Source organism: Lepisma saccharinum, chromosome 8, assembly GCF_977018435.1.
Source record: "Lepisma saccharinum chromosome 8, izLepSacc3.1, whole genome shotgun sequence".
Taxonomy (NCBI): Eukaryota; Metazoa; Arthropoda; class Insecta; order Zygentoma; family Lepismatidae; genus Lepisma; species Lepisma saccharinum.
In genome coordinates, this window is record NC_139236.1 from 63917012 (window position 1) to 63938262 (window position 21251).

The 21251-nt window shown below is 38.0% G+C and overlaps 1 protein-coding gene across 1 annotated transcript; it reads right to left on the reverse strand.

Moving 5' to 3' along the window:
• Positions 1-1168: 1168 nt before the first annotated feature.
• Sil1 (Sil1 nucleotide exchange factor) lies at positions 1169-19426 on the reverse strand. The gene is made up of 4 exons (XM_083126779.1): positions 18978-19426; positions 11705-11897; positions 10015-10307; positions 1169-2543 (listed from the first exon to the last, which is right to left on the reverse strand). Exons 2-4 carry the CDS (start codon positions 11895-11897, stop codon positions 1506-1508), a joined length of 1524 nt encoding a protein of 507 aa, XP_082982905.1. The 5' UTR covers positions 18978-19426; the 3' UTR covers positions 1169-1505.
• Positions 19427-21251: the final 1825 nt, after the last annotated feature.

Genomic DNA, 21251 nt, shown 5'->3' on the forward strand with positions numbered 1-21251 from the left:
TAATCCGTTAACACGCCATAGTTGAAAATATAACAACATACTTAAACTTCAAAATGTTTTAACACACAATTTTAAGAACAGACTCATGTTGAATTATACTTCTAATAAAATTTCAGAGTACATATCCATATCTTTTGAAGTCCTCAAAATGAACACAATACTTTCCCTACCTAATATGCTCAAAATTATGCAAAATGCTTAATTTTCATTATTTTTGTATCAGTATTTCTTGGGAAAATGAATGTGATTAAATGTGTATTATACTGAGTATTTTGATTATCTCATGTGCGAACTGGTAAATATTTTCAAATAAAGCACTGGTAGGGAAATATGGTATAGTTCTCCTTGAATACTTATATATAGTAACATTTATAAATCTCCTGAACTATTTTAAATTATTGCAATACTTTAAAGCCTGCATGATGAAAGAACAAACCCAGACTTTTCGCCTCCAGATGCGACAGTTTTGAAATGTAAAAAGCAGCATTGCCGCATGTCTGATTTTTTCTGTCATACATTACACCTGCTGTCAAGATGCATCCTTCTCTCACAGCTCGGGGGGTGGGGGGGGGTGGAATCAGAAACCCATACGTTTGCTGCCGGGCTTAGCTGCACCTTTTACTTGTTGGAGCTGTCAGCGACACCTGTTTTAAAAACTTTGCTGCTGTGTGGCATAAGTTTGACAATGCAGAATGCCACAGGAATTTCCCCTCAGCATGGCAACTTGACCAAGTCGATTGGTTCAAGGCTTCATATGATCCTCTTGCCCTTCAATGGAAACGACACAAATAGAATTTCGAGTTGGTTCTTTTGACTGCTTGGGCTTTAAATATCAGTACTGGATAGAATAGTTAAAATTATGACAGCTGATGCTGATATATTGGTTGAAATTTAATCAGTGATACTTTTCTGGAATCTGGGAATGTGAAAAGAAGGGAGGGGAGGGGATGAAAAGTGCCACAATTTCGTGGCATCTACATATATTTAATTATTTATGCAACAGCATTGTTGGGAAAAATGAAGTTCGTGATTAAATAATTATCTTATGTGAAAATAATATTTTATGTAATAAACTTTGATAGATTAATATGGTATAATTCCAATTAAAACCTACATTTTACATTTTATAAATATTCTGAACAATTTTAAATGGTTTCAATTTCTAAGTACAGGTATAGGTTGGAAATGGTAAGAGCATTGACTCAGACATAGTTTGTAAGTGTAATTTTAACCTTCGAAAGTGCTTTTGTGATATTGAAGTACTTATAAACTCATATCATATCTGGTAAGTGAATCATGTTGTCTGCACATGAAATAATATTTTCCCAGGAACAATATTAATACTTTCCCTAACATTTCCTTCTGCTTAATCACAACTATTTTTTAAAAAGAAAATCGCTCACTGAATTTATTAACTCAACATGGTACAAAAATAGTCAACAACGAATAAATAATTTATACATCACAGCACATGATCAACAATTTCATTCTCTCTCTTTCTACCATCAAAGTTCATCTTTATGCATTTTCAATTTATCCAACAAATTTGAAATCATATCATACATATTTGTATAATATGAGGTATCGGCATCATCAGAAATGTTCTGAAATTCGTTTTTGAAGTGCTCTTTCACCGCCAAGTCTTTATACTGGGCATGCAAATGCGAAAGCACTTGCCTGACCGATTGAAACCGAGACGCGCACACATCAGCGAACGTAAGCATCGCACTGACAACTTTTTCAACAACATCATGCTCTGGACGAATAGGGATGTCCTGGTTCACAGCCGAACTGAGATCGTCCCTTTTGTCTTGCCTGTCGGACTTAGGAACAAACAGGAGTTTTGTGAATCTGCTGCACCAGCCAAGCTCGACTAGTTGTTTTTCTAAATTTATTACGACGTATTGTCTCAACTTCTCGACCTGGGTCGAGTCTTTCATTTTGCCGAGACTTTCCTCGGTGTGTTTCTTTTCTAACACCAAGTCGTTGAGCAACGTTATCACTTTCACCTGAAGTTTCTTATACGGCTGCTCGTCTTTCTCGAAAAGTTCTCCAAAAACAGACAAGCCACCTTCTTCGATTAACTTGCGCTGCGCCGACGGGAAATGTCGAGCCAAACACGACAAAGCATACAAAGCCCTTCCTCGCACAAAAATATCACTATCAAATGCAAGGACACGTAAAAGTTGCTGTACGGCTCCAGTTTCTAGTGCAGCGATCTGAACACGCGGGTTGCTCTGAACGGCTGAACCAAGCAGGTGAACACACTCCGATCTGATGTTTGCTACGCTGCTGTTCATTCCAGGAAACACTATGTCGGTGAAGCCGCCCAGCTTTATGAAGTCCTGTGCATTGTCAAACTGATGGACAAGGTATTCCAAGTCCATTAACACTGATATCTTCTCTTCATCTGATCCTGCCTTATATTCTTGAACAAGTTTGGAGAGGAGTTCCACATCCGTTTTTACTGCCATGTTGATATCTTTCAATTCTTTCTTCAATTCATCATAGGAACGAAAGCTTTGTTTCACTCGATCAATATCCTTTAAAAAAAAGAAAAAAAAAGTATGAGATTATACTAAGATCTCGTCAACAGTACAGTTCATCAATATACTGTGTGAAAATTATGTAAGGCTACATCCTTCAAGACTTTTTTTTTTTTACTTCAAAGGTTCTCCACTTCGCATTTCAGGCTTTTACAATTTGAAAGATACTACAAGATCTTGGTAATTTGTCATTTATACAAGTATCTATTCTTGTAGTTTTATAGATGTAAATGATTAAAGCTGTATTTTTTCAAAGTACAGGAGGATAATTCTTGATGATTTACTGTGTCATTACAAGTTTTAAACATGTAATTATAATAATTTAAACCAGTATATGACAAGATTTAAAATTACAATTTGATTTTTTTCAATATGACACTGAAGTCTCTCCTAGCTACATTTGTTGTTATATCACAATGTTGCCACTGAAAATTCTGCGTTTGAGTCCCAATCTAGACATTAGGGATGGCCAAACGGATCCGGATCCGAAAAATCCGGATCCATTCGGATCCGGATCCGGATCCAAAAGTTACGGATCTGGATCCGGATCCGAAAAATCCGGATCCGGATCCGGATCCGAAAGTTACGGATCTGGATCCGGATCCGAAAGTTCCGGATCTGGATCCGGATCCGAAAGTTCCGGATCTGGATCCGGATCCGAGAGTTCCGGATCCGCGGATCCGGATCCGAAAGTTCCGGATCTGGATCCGGATCCGAGAGTTCCGGATCCGCGGATCCGGGTCTGAAAGTTTCGGATCTGGATCCGGATCCGAGAGTTCCGGATCCGCGGATCCGGATCCGGGTCTGAAAGTTTCGGATCCGGATCCAAAAATTTCGGATCCGGGTCCGAAAGTTTCGGATCTGGATCCGGATCCGGATCCTAGAGTTTCGTATCTCAATCCCATTATAATATTACCACACCTTAGTCCTACAAGAATTTTTTTCAAGTGTTGTTCCTAAAATACTTTGCTACGCATCGGCTAACACACTCGTGCACAAATGTCCGAAGTGATTTTGCAAATGCCATTGAAACGAATATGTATTCATTCGAATGTATTGGAAATGAAAACACACATAAATGTGAGACATTCCATTCCAGGATGAAACCTTTATCACATATAACAAGATAGAAATGTTATACAAAAATTATACAATTGTTCTACAGTTACAGTTCAACAAATTAAAATAAAACATTATAATATATGCAGTGTTAAATAATTACAAAATGTAAGACTAACAAGGGAGGTTATCTAAGTATCCCCCTCCGATTTCCATGAAACTTGGCAGGTGTATAGTGGGGCCCAAAGGAAGAATTACGTGTTTTTTTTGTTTCAGCTAAAAAACGGTTTTAGGGGGCAAAACCCCCTCAAATGTCAAGATGAGGTCAAATTGAAGTGAGGATCTGACCCCTGTGTCTTTCCGATTTCCATGAAACTTGGCAGGTGTATAGTGGGGCCCAATGGAAGAAATACGTGTTTTTTTGTTTCAGATAAAAAACGGTTTTAGGGGGCAAAACCCCCTCAAATGTCAAGATGAGGACAAATTGAAGTGAGGATCTGACCCCTGTGTCCCCCTCCGATTTCCATGATACTTGGCAGGTGTGTGTATAAACGGGCCCAAATGAAGAAATACGTGATTTTTTTTGTTTCAGCTAAAAAACGGTTTTAGGGGGCAAAACCCCCTCAAATGTCAAGATGAGGACAAATTGAAGTGAGGATCTGACCCCTGTGTCTTTCCGATTTCCATGAAACTTGGCAGGTGTATAGTGGGGCCCAATGGAAGAAATACGTGTTTTTTTTGTTTCAGATAAAAACGGTTTTAGGGGGCAAAACCCCCTCAAATGTCAAGATGAGGACAAATTGAAGTGAGGATCTGACCCCTGTGTCCCTCCCATTTCCATAAAACTTGGCAGGTGTATAGTGGGGCCCAATGGAAGAAATAAGTGTTTTTTTTTGTTTCAGCTAAAAAACGGTTTTAGGGGGCAAAACCCTCACAAATGTCAAGATGAGGACAAATTGAAGTGAGGATCGGACCCCTGTGTCCCCCTCCGATTTTTTTGGAGCGAATTTACAATATAGAGAAAGTCTCCAATTTTGTTAATTTTCGGTATACTAACTAATTTTGACCTCCTAATCACGAATCTGTTGGAAAAAACCGGCGGTCACGTCTGAAAATTTCGATGAATTTAGGGGTGAAATGAGTGCTAATGGAACCTAACCTAACAGGCCTAACCTAACCTCGTGTGAATGGTTCGTGGGGCTACCCGTGGATGGTTTTTGGGGCTAACGTCAATGGTTTGTGGGGCTACCCGTGGATGGTTTTTGGGGCTAACGTCAATGGTTTGTGGGGCTACCCGTGGATGGCTTTTGGCGTTAACGAAAATTTTTGTACAATTTCCAGACGTGACCGCCGGTTTTTTCCAACAGATTCATGATTAGGAGGCCAAAATTAGTTAGTATACCGAAAATTAACGAAATTGGAGACTTTCTCTATATTGTAAATTCTAGCCGTTTTTTTTTTTTGTTTCAGCTAAAAAACGGTTTTACAGTGCGAAACCCAGTGAATTGTCAAGATGAGGACAAATTGAAGTGGGGATCTGACCCCTATGTCCTCCTCAGATTTCCATGAAACTTGGCAGGTGTGTGTATAAACGGGCCCAAATGAAGAAATGCGTGTTTTTTTGTTTCGGAAAAAAATTTGTTCTAGGGGGCAACCTCCTCTGAAATGTCAAGATGAGGACAAATTGAAGTGGGGATCTGACCCCTGAGTTCCCCTCCGATTTCCATGAAACGTGGCAGGTGTATAGAGGGGCCCGAAGGAAGAATTACGCGTTTTTTTGTTTGAGCTAAAAACTGTTTCAGGGGAAAAATCCCCTCAAATGTCAAGATGAGGACAAATTGAAGTAAGGATCTGACCCCTGTGTTCCCCTCCGATTTTCATGAAACTTCGCAGGTGTATAGAGGGGCCCAAAGGAAGAAATACGTGTTTTTTTGTTTCGGCTAAAATACTGTTTTAGGGGGCAAAACCCGCCTCAAATGTCAAGATTAGGACAAATTGCCGTGGGAATCATCTGACCCCTGTGTCCCCCTCCGATTCCCATGAAATTTGACAGGTGTATAGAGAGGCCGTATGCCCCCTGTTTCTTCCTATGTCATATTTACGTGGTTTCGGGGACAGATCCCCACTTCAATTTCTCCTCATCTTGACATTTGAGGGGGGGGGCTCTATACACCTGCCAAGTTTCATGGAAATCAGAGGGGGAGACTTAGACCTCCCTAGTAAGTAAGTGTATTAATTAATTACAAATCGCGCACGCGAGCACACACACTATATATATATATGTGTATGTATATTATATATATATGTATATTAGCAGGTAACAATATGTTATAAGCACATTCTTACTTTCCAAAGAAGCGCATGTGGGATGGCAAAACGGATCCGAAAATTCCGGATCCGGATCCGAAAGTACCTGATCCGGATCTGAAAGTACCGGATCCGAAAGTTTTGGATCCGGATCCGAAAATTCTGGATCCGGATCCGAAAGTTCTGAATCCGGATCCGAAAGTTCTGGATCCGGATCCGAAAGTTCTGGATCCGGATCCGGATCCGAATCTGAAAATTCCGGATGCGAAAGTTCTGGATCCGGATCCGGATCTGAAAATTCCTGATCCGCGGATCCGGATCCGGATCCGAAAGTACTGGATCCGGATCCGGATCTGAAAATTCCGGATCCGCAGATCCGGATCCGAAAAATTTTAGGATCCGGATCCTTAGGATCCGGAACCAACCGGATCCGGATTTCGGATCCGCCAGGATCCGGATCTGGCCACCCCTACTAGACATAAGCATCAAATTCATCTAATCATAATTCATTCTCATTTCTGTAATTAACCTGAAAAGGTGAAAAAATGGTGTAAAGAAAGAAAAATATTGTTTGCCAACACAGTAACGAAATTGGTATACAACTGAGCCAGACCTGAATCTACAACACAACAATCTACAACAAATCTGGAGTTCCATAGAGGGTATAGAATTTGTAACCTACAAGACACATTGAAGTCTGATGTCTATAGTCTGTAGAGGAAAAAAAGTACTTTAAGTCAACCTACCTTGTGCAGAGTCTAGAGTTTAAGATGGGATCTGAAACTACTGAAATATACATCCATGCACTGGGTATCAAACCCAAGATCCCTTGATTATAAGGTAGTATTAGCTGCTATGATATCAGAAATGCTTTAATACTCCATCAAAAAGCCCTTTCAGCACAAAATATCTGTATTGCTTCTACTACCATGTCCCCTACCTAAGATTACACAATGTTGTGTGTTATGAAACAAACAAGTTTAGACACTGGCATACAGCTATGGTTTTGAAAAGGTGGGATGGGCATTTTCCATAGTAATGTTTATTTTTTTTTCCTTTATTCTCTTACGATTGCCTGGTTACCTCTGTGCCTAGCAAGTTTGTATGTTTGAATTGATATTTGTCTAAAGTACCTGCAGAATCTACAGCTTAATATTGGCCTATGTAATTTTTTAATAAATATTAAATGTTTGCATTGGTGTACTGAGCACTGATATTTCATTCTACTTCATTTCAATATTACAAGTGTTGTGCATTTTAGATAGCAAAATTAATCTCGAGTTATAATGAATCTAAGAATCTAGAATGCAATCTTCATTAGTATACACCTCTATGATGTTCCTTCATTTCAGAAATCACTGAAATACCAATGTTAATGAAAAAAACCACTGGGTTTTAAAATGGGCCCAACCAAAAAACACACTGGTTGGGCCCACCTTGGTGAACCCTGGCATTTTCATGCTGAATTCTTCACAAAATGCATATGAATCTTATGAAGAATCATGGGGATATAGTGGAGATCTTTTGCATGGAATCATTTTCCTTCCTGACATTACATTGGCAGACAAGTATCCAAAATTCATCATGTACTGCAGAGGCTATTTTGGATCAAGCTATAAAGAACTGACTGTACTAAGTCCAGGTAAATGAATCCATCCACAAACTTAATATAAAATTTTAAAAAACTCCAATATCAAAAGCAACAAAATTTATATTTACGTAAATTATAAAAATAAATGCTGCGAATGTACTGTTATGAAACTTTTACCAATTGAAAATTTACTGAACTGAGAGTAACATAACAGTTGGGCTGAAAAGTTCGTAGGCTGACTCATAGATGGCGTTACTAGAATTAAATCCATGTGATTTTTACTTAGTACTAACCTTCAAAAGATACGTGTATAAATTTCACAGCTGCCGGATAATTAGTTCGTGAGATATAGCATTGTGAGTGAAGCAGATTTTGTTATTGTGAAAAAATGGATAAAAAAGAATTTTGTGTGTTAATAAAGCATTGCTTTTTGGTGAAAAAAAATACTGTTGAAGCCAAGGCTTGGCTTGATAAACATTGTTCGGACTCTGCACCAGGAAAATCAACCGTTGAGAAGTGGTTTGCTAAATTTAAACGAGGCGAAATGAGCATCGAAGACGATGCACGCAGTGGATGCCCCAAAGAGGCTGTTACCGACAAAAACATCAAAAAAGTCCACAAAATAATTTTAAATGATCGTAAAGTGAAGTTGATAGAGATAGCTGAGACTTTAAAAATATCAAAGGAACGTGTTGGACATATTGTGCATGAATATTTGAACATGCGAAAGCTGTGTGCAAAATGGGTGCCGCGTGTGCTCACAATCGATCAAAAGCAACAACGTTTTGATGATTCGGAGCAATGTTTAGCGATATTCAACCGTAATAAACACGAATTTTTCCGTCGATATATTACAATGGATGAAACATGGCTCCATAACTACACTCCAGAGTCCAATCGACAGTCAGCCGAGTGGACTGCACGTGATGAACTGAATCCAAAGCGTGGAAAGACGCAACAGTCGGCTGGCAAGGTTATGGCACCAGTATTCTGGGATGCACATGGTATTATATTCATCGATTACCTCAAAAAGGGCCAGACCATCAACAGCGATTATTACATAGCGTTGTTGGAGCGTTTAAAGGATGAAATCACGAAAAAACGGCTCCATTTGAAGAAGAAAAAAGTGCTGTTTCATCAAGACAATGCACCGTGTCACAAATCAATGAAAACGATGGCAAAATTATATGAATTAGACTACGAATTGCTTCCCCATCCACCATATTCTCCAGATCTGGCCGCCAGTGACTTTTTCCTGTTTGCAGACCTTAAAAGAATGCTCGCTGGAAAGAAATTTAGCACTGATGAAGAGGTAATCGCCGAAACTGAGGCCTATTTTGAGGCTAAAGAGAAATCGTACTATAAAAATGGCATCGAAAAATTGTATGACCGCTATAATCGTTGTATCGCCCTCAAAGGCAACTATATTGAATAATAAAATCGAATTTTGTCAAAAAAATATTTTTTACTATGTTAGCCTACGAACTTTTCAGCCCAACTGTTGTATGACCAGAACTTCATATTTAGTATGGATGGAGTAAAGTCAGTTTCTGACATATACACACATTGGGTGATCGCTGCATATCCAAATCAGTAAAAAAAAAAAAAAAAATTAAATTGATTCTGAAGTTCAATTTCTTAGTTTCGAAATGTTATTCATGGAAAATATGCTTAAACTGCAACAGTTTTTACAAGTCTTGTACCAATCCATAAGGAAAATCTAATGTTATTTTCACACATTGATTTCTTGTAATGATTTAATTTTATCCATTATCATATATATGTGTAAAAGCTGCTTGCTCCTACCATAAAATACATAAGTTGTCCACATCTCTACTAGAGTTTCCAGGATAGATTCCTAGCACAGGACTGTGCCACTGCACAGTCGTTTAGAACCCACTTTAAAGTGTGGACTTCGGTTTGAGTGAATTTTAAGTCCACTTTATGCACAGAAAAGCTAATCGGCACTGGGCCTACAGTTCAAAGTAGGATCCGAACCTCTATGGCCTCCACCGAGTACCAAACCCGGGGCCCCTTGATTACAAGGTGATGACATTACAATTGTGCCACCAGGGAGGCAATAAAGTGGACATAAAACAACAATTCAATTCTGTCACAGGCATTCCTGCAGTATGTCGAATTTCACCAAAACATCATCAATCCACATCACTGCAATTAGCCTATATAAGCAGAAAAGTGATGTAAATTTTTTTTAAAAGTCACAATATCCATAATAAATGAAAATAATAGTCACTTTTACCATGCTGAAAAAGGCATTGTATGCTGGAATTGGTTAAATATTGGCATTGTCATCAGTCATCAGAGAGTATATCGGTAATTTCCCTGCTTTGTTCCATTATGAATACTTTGAAGTTTATTTACAAAAAAAGACTGCATGCAGTATCATAAACGAACTAACAATTCTATCCGTTTGACCTTACAAGCTAATATTAAAACCAACAAAATACCAGTTAAAAGGTCTAGTACCTAACAAATACGTAAAGTGCATACCTCATCAGTAGCAACTTCAACATCATCGCCAACCATGTTCTTCAGAGCATCCTGCAATTGTTCTCTGTTGTACTTGTCCCCAGAGAACATGGTGCTCGTGCCATCATCTGTGGAAAAAACGTCAATGCCATCCACCAAGCTCTCCGATCTGTGAAAATCGTGAATAGGTTCATCACTTGATACTTCAGAAACAGCCGTATCTGTCTCGGAAGTGTCTTCATCCATTAACTTTGCTTCCGTTTTTCCTGTCTGAAAGTTCATTCTCACATGAAGACCTTGCGGTATGGGCTGACCTGCAAAGCAAAAATGCGACTCTGTTCAAGTACAGATTGTGCAATGTTTCTAAATATTTACACAAGTAGGTTAGATAAGTCAAGTTCGGTATTATATGAGTAATTATGATCCTATCTATAAGGTTTTAAGTACGTTACAATGGTTGCCTTAGTATTGCAGCAAGCAAAAAATGCTTCAGACAGCTGCAACTTACGAGCAATGGTGACTTGAACAATTCACTTTCACAACTGAACCCTAAGTATAGATACCAATATTTTGTTGCGTTATACAGACTAGATTGTCTGGATTGTATGTTTTCTTGTCTTCAAATTCATTGTTATTTAAATTATTTTGTGTTTTCATAATTGATACATGGCATAGGGATATGTTCACTGCAGTTAGTGAAATGGTCAAAATCTTGCTCTGTTGGGATTTGTAGAGCTGTCCTTGATTGGCTGAGTGCCCCACAATTGTCAGAGGTGGGGCAGGTTGGTGAACTACTATGTGGTCCTCCCAGCTAGATTCGAGGGATACGTTGACCAACAACAGGTGAGGTCCTCCATTCATATTGGGGGTTAGGCAAAGAGCTGACAACTCTGCACTGTAAAAAATATATATGAAGAATCAGCAGCATGAGGCCATGGATGTTCCCAAGGTAAAATATTCCGGAGGTAAAAATAGTCTCTCATTCGGATCTCTGGGTAGGGAGTACTTTGGGAGGTCCCTGGACTTTGTGCAGGAGGAATAAGGTTATTAAATCAGGCAATGGAATGTTCTGAGCCTTTACAGGCCTGGGGCATTTCAGTCTACAGTTAATGAGATAGTTAAGTATAAATTAGATATAGTAGCTGTCCAGGAAGCAAAGTGGCCATGATTGATTGATTTGCTTTATTTTACTTTGCTTCTTGTGCCACTCTTGGCTAATTTGCGAAGATGGGGATGAGTGATGATATGATGAATGGACACTCACAAACATCCATGCCCAGGCCAGGATTCGAACCCGGGACCCCTGGCGTAGTACCGCGATGTGCTAACCACTCTGCCATAGGGGCCGGCAAAAGTGGCCAGGAGAAGGTAGGTAAAATTAAAATTACACTTTTTTCCATGGTGGTACTGAAAATCTTAGCTTCTTCGTGAATAATATAATTATCTCGGCTCTTAAAACAGTAAAATTTATTAATGATAGGATATCATATGCAGTATTACAAGGTAGGTGGTGCAAAATTATTTTAATAAACATTCATGCACCAACGGAAGGTAAAGATGATAATACTAAAGATGTTTTTTTTCCCAGTATAATTTGAAAATTCTGTTAGGTGAAGCAACAGTTCTTTCTAAATTGCAATATTCGCTAACAAAGAAGGTCTTTCTTGTGAAATTGCATTCCTGAGGTATGTTTTCATCTGTTTTATCTTACCTTTCTTTACTGTCTGCCACTCATTTGTAGGCTTAAATGTTTCATAACTTTCATCTGTTTCTTCTGCAATGCTGTTAGAATCATCTTTGCTCTTGCTTTTCACTTTTATCATTTGGCCATGTTCTTCACTAACAGGTAGAGTAAGAAGGCCAAGAAGCAGGTACAGCAAACACTTTTTATGTATCAGAAACATCTATGAATAAAAAGAAAATATGATGAGCATACTTAATTATGTTAAGAAATCTCTTCTGACAATACAACGCTGTTATTACTTTATTATTACAACACTAGATTGCAGATCCAAGAGTCCCATCTTTTAATATCTAGGATTTTTTTTATTGATTTTCTGGTAATATCAAAAGTTCTGAGAGCACAAGTAATGTGCATCTATGAAGCTATGTATTAGAGGGCTCCAGGGAGAGTATTTCCCCCCGTGTGGCAAATAGTTAGTACAGGACGACGCTAGATAGCATATGGAATTGTGAGCTTCTTCACTCGAGCAGGCAAAATGCGTGGTATAATCTCGAAGCCCAGTTTATTTTATTTGCATCCAAGGACTACCGGTGTGTACAAATTACAGTACATGGTAATATAGGACATGTCTACTTACATTACAATACAATACTACATTAATAGATTTTACAAACACAAAATATATAGCCAAAAATTGTAAAAAATTGGGTCTTACTCTGGTATTATATCAAAATCACAAAAAAATATAACATGAGAAGATATAGAACATTACAGCCTACTTCTAGGTGATACTAATTACCCACTTTCATTTGACATTTAATTTTACAAGAATAATATGTGATTATACTACATTATGTATTTTATAGGTTTGTCGCGTGTTACTCACAAATCCAGAATATAGAAAAGGAAAGTTAAAAATTGTACTTACGTATGTGAGTATAGTGCTCTTATTGTAGAACGACGTTTCAAATACTTCACCGATTATAAGAAAGGAAAGACAACTAGGGAAATACCGGAAAAACAGAAGGGGGTTTATCGAATAGAATGCCAATGCGGGAAGGAGTACATAGGACAGACGGGCCGAAATATGGGTAAAAGATGGAGCGAACATGAAAAGGACATAAGGGAAAAAGTTCCCAAAACTGGTCTCTCAGAACATATTTTGGAAAGTGGGCATAGAATCGCAAAAAAAGAGGTAATCAGAAAAGAGGGGAGGAAATTAGGAAGAAACGTGTATGAAACAGCGAGTATTTGTAGGGGGGGGAAGAGTAATCTTAATAGGGACGAAGGAAATTTGGAAGAAGGGTGGATCAATTTCCTCAAAAAATGGGATAAAGCCTGGAAGATTGAACCCAATATCGGTTTCCACGTCACTCCGGAAGTTATGCAAGCTGCAAGAGAGGAACGTGAATTCACGTTGGATTTGTGACGTAAGAAGGGGAAACGAGAAAATTATGGGGAGGGGAAATATTCGTTGAGAATTGACCTTCATGTGGATAGATAAGCACAGTTGGGTAGGAAAGGCCAAACCTGCAGGTTGCATTGTGATTTATGCAGGTTTTTTTAGAATTTTAACTTTTTTAACTTTTTTTACCTGTGAATAGGTCTACTGTACAAGTTTTATTAGAGAACGGCTTGGTTTTTACGTACTTCTAATAGCAAAAACTTAATATTTTAAATGTACCCTAACCAACCCTTAACCACAATCCTCATATTACATTTTTGACGCAGTACTATGCCAAGTACTTAGTTTTTATACGAACCTGAGGAAAGAGATAGTCAATCTCTGAAACGTCGTTCTACAATAAGAGCACTATACTCACATACGTAAGTACAATTTTTAACTTTCCTTTTCTATACATTATGTACAGTGATCAGAACGCTACATTTTAAAAGTAGCTTCGCTACAACTACAGCTAATCTTCCAAAATGTAGCTTCGCTACAGCTACAACTACATTTACCAAAAAGTAGCTCGCTACGCTACTCCTGTTCGCTACTCGCTACTTCTGCATAAAAAAACTAAAAAACAACGATATGGGTATTAAAAAAAATCCCCTACTACTGGTAAATAGATTCTGTTATTCATTAAAATGATTCCAGTCATTTGATAATTTTGATAGCAATGTTACTTCAGTTACTTATTTTTACTATAGTTTTTGAGAATACCATACCTATGCAAGTGGCATATCAATTCAAATTATATATGAATATTGCAATTAAGGTGTTACCCAAATTACATAATTATTACAATTATACACAAATAAAATTTTTAGAATTAAGTATTTATGTTCACATCAACATATTTTTCTTGAGAATAAATATTTCATTATCATTCTTCCTCGTTCTCACAATTAGCCGAAAGTGGCAGAAAGCAACTATAGATAAGAGAATAATTAAATAAACCATTTATCCTCATTGTCATGACTGAGAGAAGTGGAAGAATAGATGAGGAGGTAAACAAAGGAGGACAAATGAATGGTGGTGAACTATATCAAAGCGTTCGAAGATTAATATGGAATAGGGATGTACCTATGAAATGCAAGAAGGTAATATGTAACACATACTATGTGCCAATAATTACGTATGGAGCAGAGACTTGGACAATGACATAGAGAGACAAAGAAAAGATGCAGGCAGTGGAGATTAATTTTTTAAGGAGTCTTGTGAAGAAGACTAGAAGGGATAGAATGAGAAATGAGGAGATTTGACAGACAGTGGGTGTAGTGAAGCTTCAGGACAGAATAGATCAGGCACAGATGAGATGGCTCGGACACATGAAGAGGATGGATGCACAAAGACTACCAGTAAGAGCTTACAATGCACAAGGAGTGGGAATAAGGCCAAGGGGGAGACCAAGATGTCGGTGGAAAGAGCAGATAGTGGAGAGTGTTAGGAGACAAGATTGGAACACCTTGGAAAGAGAGGAGTTGTGAAAGACCTGGAAAAAATGGAGAGGCTTGACTTCTATGCCGACCCAGCCAGAGGCAGGAAACAGCGAAGGATGATGATGATGATGTCATGATTAGCAAAAGTTACAGAAAAGTGACGCAAAAGTAGGAGAAATACATAAATTTGAAAACTATGTATATTAACTAAAGAAAATTGTCGTTTCTGCAGGAAAGTCAATAACTCGTACGTACTTTTTGCAATATGATAAAATTATTGAGGAAACTGTCGTGTAAACCTGAGTGTTCTAAATGTATTGTAATTTTAAAATTTGTGAACAAATACTATCTCGAAAATAACTCTAATTCCAGAAACTCTATCATTCTTGTAACAATAATTTCTTGCTGGTGAGATATACTGACGATGATCAATGCTGTTAACGTACTGAGCCATTTATTGCTGGCACTATTCCCTTGTCAGTGCAGTGGAAATTCCATCGCTCGTTTTTGCACTGCAAGTTGTGTCTTACACAGCAATTAATGACATTTTGGTGTCTCTTACACCATGAATATCCACAGGATTTGTTCCGGGGGTGACGTAAACGAGGCACTTTTTTCCAGTGGTGCAGCAAACGAGGCATGTTTCTTCCCAAAATAGCGATGCAGCTAAAAAAACGTAGCTGTTAGCAGGAATATATTCATATATGTCAGTTAGTTATCTGAATATCTGAATTCTTCAGATACTAATTAAATAAATTACGCAGATATCTATAATCTACAATCTAGATAATCTGTATCTCCATGTAATAGACTGTCTTTATGAACCTCCTGCAACATTAAGGGTTATTGTCGATTTTTTCTGACACTGTTGCCACATTCAAAATTCACCTCAAAATGCCAAGGAAAAATGTAGCTGTAGCGAAATTTTCGCTACAACTACAGGAATTTTGTAGCTTCGCTACCGCTACAACTACAATTTTCAAAATGTAGCGTCGCTACAGCTACAGCTACAAATTTTGTAGCTAGCTACAGTAGCGACGCTACAAGTAGCTCGCTACTTCTGACCACTGATTATGTACATTTGTCTTATGTAAAAGTCGCTTCCAAGTATTCAGCTACTGAATAAGAAACATGCTTCAGAAGCATTGATTTTATCTTGTGCTTGAATATCATCAATTTTGGTTCTTTCCTCACAACTTGTGGTAGTTTATTGTAGCGATCTATGGAAGAGTTTAAGGGATCTTTCTTACATAAGTTAAGGAGGCAGTGTTTTATGTGAAGTTTGTCTTTATTTCTTGTGTTTAGGCCATGTATTTTCTCATTTGTGGCAAAGTTGGAAATATTTTGCTTAACATGAATTAAGCATTCATAAATGTATATGCAGGGGGGAGGTAACACATTAAGTTTACGGAAAAGAGTTCTACATGAATAAGTTTTCTTTACTCCAGCTATGATTCTTATAGCTCTTTTTTGAAGCATAAAAAGAACATTGGAGTGGCCCTTGTTACCCCAAACCATAATCCCGTATCTTAGTAAAGCATCAAAGTTTGCCATATAGAGGCACTCTACACTTTGGGTGCTTGAGATGTCTACCATTTCTCGAAGGGCATAGCACACACTACTTAATTTTGATTGTAGCGTGTTTATGTGTTCTGTATAGCTAAGGTGTTCATCCAGAATGATACGCAGAAATTTTGAATTTTTTTTAGGCTCTAGTTGTGTATTCCCAGATATTAGATTGAGGCTTATTTGATTTCTGGTTTGGATTGTAGAAAATGTAATGTAATTTGTTTTTTTGCTGTTGAGGAGTAGATTATTATTTAAAAACCAGTCATCTAATTTGTTTAATACGTTATTAGCCTTAGATTGTAGAGCATCTTTGGAAGTGTCTGTTACTATAATATTTGTATCATCAGCATATAATATTGCATTTGCCTCACGTATAACATTTGGTAAATCATTTATGTACATAAGAAACAAAAGAGGGCCAAGAATACTTCCCTGAGGCACCCCACATGTTACACTTTTCATGGTGGAGTGTTGATGTGTTTCGTATCCTTTTGCTGTGGTGTGAGCGATTTCTACAATTTGCTTTCTATTGGTAAGATAAGATTGAAATCACTTTTGTGGTAGTCCACGAATACCAAGTTTTTGAAGTTTCCACAGCAATATCTCGTGATTTACAGAATCGAAAGCTTTTGATAGGTCACAAAAGACTCCTACCGTGTGTTTACAATTATTCAGCGATTGTGTGACACATTCTACTAAGTCTGCTAATGCTGTTTTTGTCCTTCGTTCGGACCTAAAACCATGCTGCGACAAGCTTAAGATTGAGTGTTTACTACAGAAATTTTCTACTCTCATCATTATTGCATGTTCAATGATTTTTGAGAAGACAGAGTTGTGAAATGGGCCTGTAATTTGATAAATCCTTTGGGTCATTTTTCTTCAGTAATGGTTTAACAACAGCTATCCTTAGCCTGTTTGGAAAAATACCCTGTTCAATGGAAATGTTTATTATATGTAGTAATGGTTGACATAGGGAACTATAACATTTCTTAATTAGGAAGTCTGGTATTTCATCAATGCCGGAAGATCGTTTGTTTTTTATACGCCTGAAGATTATCTTTAATTCCTGTTCAGTAATGGGGGAAATGAACAAGGATTTGTCATTCACTGTTGTGTGTGTAGAACATTCTTCTGGAGCAGCCATAAACCCATTCCTTCTATTTGGAACTGCATTTACAAAATACTCATTGAAAGCATTCGCAATATTAGGGGGATGGGTAAAAATTTACTATCCTTCGGACACCTCTAATTTTTTCGTTTCGTCAATTTTTGACATTCATACTTACGTATCTGCTTCGCGGAACATTCCTGAAGGTGTATCAACGTTGTTTTGATGAAAGTAAGAGCAATTTTTCACATTACCAGTACGTATTTCTGGTAGGCCTTTTCGCTTGCCTGACACAATATGGCGAGTACACCTTCCTACATAATCGCGCGTCGTGCTTGTATTTTGTCAAATTTTTGACATTCGTACTTACGTATCTCCTTCGTGGAACATTCCTGAAGGTATATTGACGTTGTTTTGATGAAAGTAAGAGCAATTTTTCACATTACCAGTACTTCTTTCTCCTAGCCTTTCCGCTTACCACACACACCTTCCTACATAATGACGCGTCGGGCTAGTCTTTCCTCTATTTTCAATTGTTATGCAGTGTTTCAACCTTTGGAACCCAAGAAATGCCCGTGAACAAAGTTCATCAGATCTATTTCTTTTTCAATTTTTTTTTTTCATGTTCTTTTACGAAGGAAATTGTAATCTTTCATGGCGCTATCCGTGAATCGTTTTTGGGGCTATCCGTCCTGGAATAAGTGGGAAACATCTAGAAACTGGATAATAAGCGAAAATAAGGCATTAGTTTTCGAAATGGAAACTGTCGATTTTCGCGAATTTTTTTGTTTCACAAGGAAATATATATATTCCTGATACTACCACGACACCAAATTTTAACTATGTTTCCTAACCTAACTGAACTAACCTAACCACGTGCCAATGGTTCGTGGGGCTAGCGCCAATGGTTCGCAATTATTTCCAATTTCTAGATCTTGATACTAACACGACATCAAATTTTAACTATGTTTCCTAACCTAACTGAACTAACCTAAACATGCGCCAATGGTTCGTGGGGCAAGCACCAATGGTTCGCAATTAATTCCAATTTCTAGATCCTGATACTAACACGACACCAAATTTTAACTATGTTTCCTAACCTAACCATGAGCCAATGGTTCGTAGGACTTGCGACACGCCATCCTTCTAACTCTCGTTGCAAACGCAGACAGTTCGAAACACTGGATACCCATTGAACATGAACAAAACACAATCACGACGAGTGATGCATGAAGAAGAAGAAGAAGAAGATGCATGATGGTGTACGAAGGTGTACACACCAAACGCTATTCTCCGTCGGAGAATTAATTTTCAACGAACAACATCAATTTCAGCTATGAAACATTCCCACATCACACAAAACACCTTCCCGATGTTCGACAATGCTACAGGAACTTATTACGGTAAGTAGTTTCTTCTGTAAAAATAAATAAATGTGTCCGAAGGATAGTAAACAAGTAGCATTCCTTACACAATAACCTTTACAACGATATATGCCACATATTTCTTAGGAAAAGGACGTAAAGTAGTCTTACCATTAATTCTAAGTACAAGGGAAATGCTGATGTGTTTCATAGCTTTAAACTCTGTATAAGTATGCCTCATAAATATAATCGCCTACAAGATTTCCCTTTTTTAACCTTAAATGATGACCGCTATATCGATCGTGCTATTTTTTGTGCTGAATTGTAATACTAATCATCAGAAAAACCTACGGAGGGTAAAACACAAACCTACCTTTGTATAAGATGTAATGTGCCCCGCTGTATCCAATTATGTGTCTTCAGGAAAGACAAGAAAATAAAAGCACTAAATGTGTTCCTTGTTTCTTCACACACAAAAAATTCAAGTCTACTACACAATGAATGAGACGAGTGCTTGTGGTGATACCATCATCATATGGTTGGCTCAGTTTTATATGCCATACTTATTGCACCACTTAATTTAAATGAAATAATAAATTTCACTTAAATGTTCTCTCTATATTTGACCTCGTTATAGGCACAATATATTTGGAATCACTGTTGAAACGAATTGTTTTAACATAATTTAACAAAACATCACAACGTTACTTATTTCTAATACCATACACGATGCCACCAAAATATAAATATCACTTCACCAATCAAAACACGAAACGTTTCACCTTATCTACCAATGAGGTTGACCGACGTTCATGCAGTAGCAGAAAACTCACTCTGGAAAGTACACTTTTAAAAATTTTACGCACTGGTTGCTGACTGTCATAAATCAAATACGTAATAAGCACTGTGATTCATCCATCGATGAATATTTGTATGTCTTCGACTGCATTGTAAATAATAAAAAATGATGAGAGCATGTTCCTTATTAATACGGTATTAATATGTCTGACAAATTTACAATTCATGATGGGTTAAAACAAGGAGATGCATTATCTCCTTTGCTCTTTAATTTTGCCTTAGAATATGCTGTTAGGAAGGTAAAAGAAACTAACGAAGGAGTAAAATTAAATGGTGTGACTCAGTTGTTAGCATATGCAGATGATCTAGACTTACTGGGGGACAGTGACGTGCGGTGACGTCAGCGTTGCCAGGTCAGATTTTAAAAAATCGGGAGATCGTCCCCTGAAAAATCAGGAGATCTGCTTAAAAAATCAGAAGAACTAATAATAGCGGATTGTCAACGTTCTGAGGGGGGGGGGGTAGAGTGGGAAAGCTTTCCACTATCATTATTGAAGGTTAATTATTAATTTTAGATGTCAAAAGATAAATTTATTACTGTTATGTCAATACAAATTTTATTATGAATTTGCACTTCAAAGGGTACGATAACCCCACCCCCTTAATTGACCTAAACTAAAGGTACAGTTTCCCCCAACCAGTGGCGACGATCGGGTGCCAAAACTGAGGGGGGTGCAAGGATTCGAGGATACATATCTTTAAATACTCTACCTGATAACAGCTTAGATTGCTTTTATTTAAAACTAGCCAAAGGTACAGGATGTAATTTTTTTAACAACACATTCAAAGCACACTCTCATTAATGGTAATAGATGAGGGCTATCATGCCTGAACCCCCGAAATTCCCTCGAATTAAAACTTTTATTTCAATCACGGAAGGTAACTAACCAGTATTAGACAGATTGGTTGATTGATATGGTTTATTTTACTTCACATCTGCCACATTTGTCTAATCGTAAAGGATTAGAGCTCCCATGCCCAGTCCGGGATTCGAACCCGTGACCCAGTATTAGACAGTTCGCAGGTTTTTCTTCAACTTTTTTCCCAGTCACTCCAGACAATGTACATGTTAATTAAAGCAGCTTTATGCATTCGAGGATTACCTGGTATAAAATCGGGAGAGAGAATTTCTATCGCCACGGTATTGATTGAGTATAAAGGGACATAAGAGCAATTGTAGTAGTAGTTACGCTCAGAAATAGCTTAAAAGAAAACAACGCTCTAAAAACATGAACTATTATTTCTAAGTTAAGAGATGATTAAGAAAAAATAAAAATGCAACGTATAAGTCTGCAACAGCAGTTTACTAAGCCGACCTCCGCGGCTGAGTGGTTAGCACAGAGTCGGTAACGTTTCTGACTACCATGCAAAAGGTCCCGGGTTCGATCCCCAGCCGGTTCAAATCCGGGAATTTTTCTAACGTTGGAAGCGGCCCCAGCTCACACCCAGCGTCGAATAACATGGGTATCTGGCGGAAACCCTGGGGGGTAAAGGCAGTCAGGGGGGGTGATGCTGATCACATCACCCCCAGTTACGACCGGATCAAGGAAGTGTGGGGCTGTGGGGCGTTACCGCCACACCCCCTATACGCCTTCATGGCGTGGTGCTAAGCACAAGGGAGCACTTTACCTTCTCTTTACCTATGACATCAAGGATCCCGTCTCGGGATCGAATCTCGGCCTGGGCATGGTTGTCCCTTCATTAATTTCATCATATCATCACTCATCCTCGTCTTCACGTTTAGCCAACACCCAAAAGTGGAAGAAATGCGAAGAAAAATAAACCAAAT

Bases quoted from the DNA above. Each gene is read 5' to 3' on its own strand.
- Sil1 (XM_083126779.1), bottom strand. From the start codon at position 11,897: ATGTTTCTGATACATAAAAAGTGTTTGCTGTACCTGCTTCTTGGCCTT. The intron at 10,308-11,704 runs GTAAGATAAAAC...TTTGCTTTGCAG, and splicing joins GTGGCAGACAGTAAAGAAAG to GTCAGCCCATACCGCAAGGT. The intron at 2,544-10,014 runs GTATGCACTTTA...TTTTTTTTAAAG, and splicing joins TTGAAGTTGCTACTGATGAG to GATATTGATCGAGTGAAACA.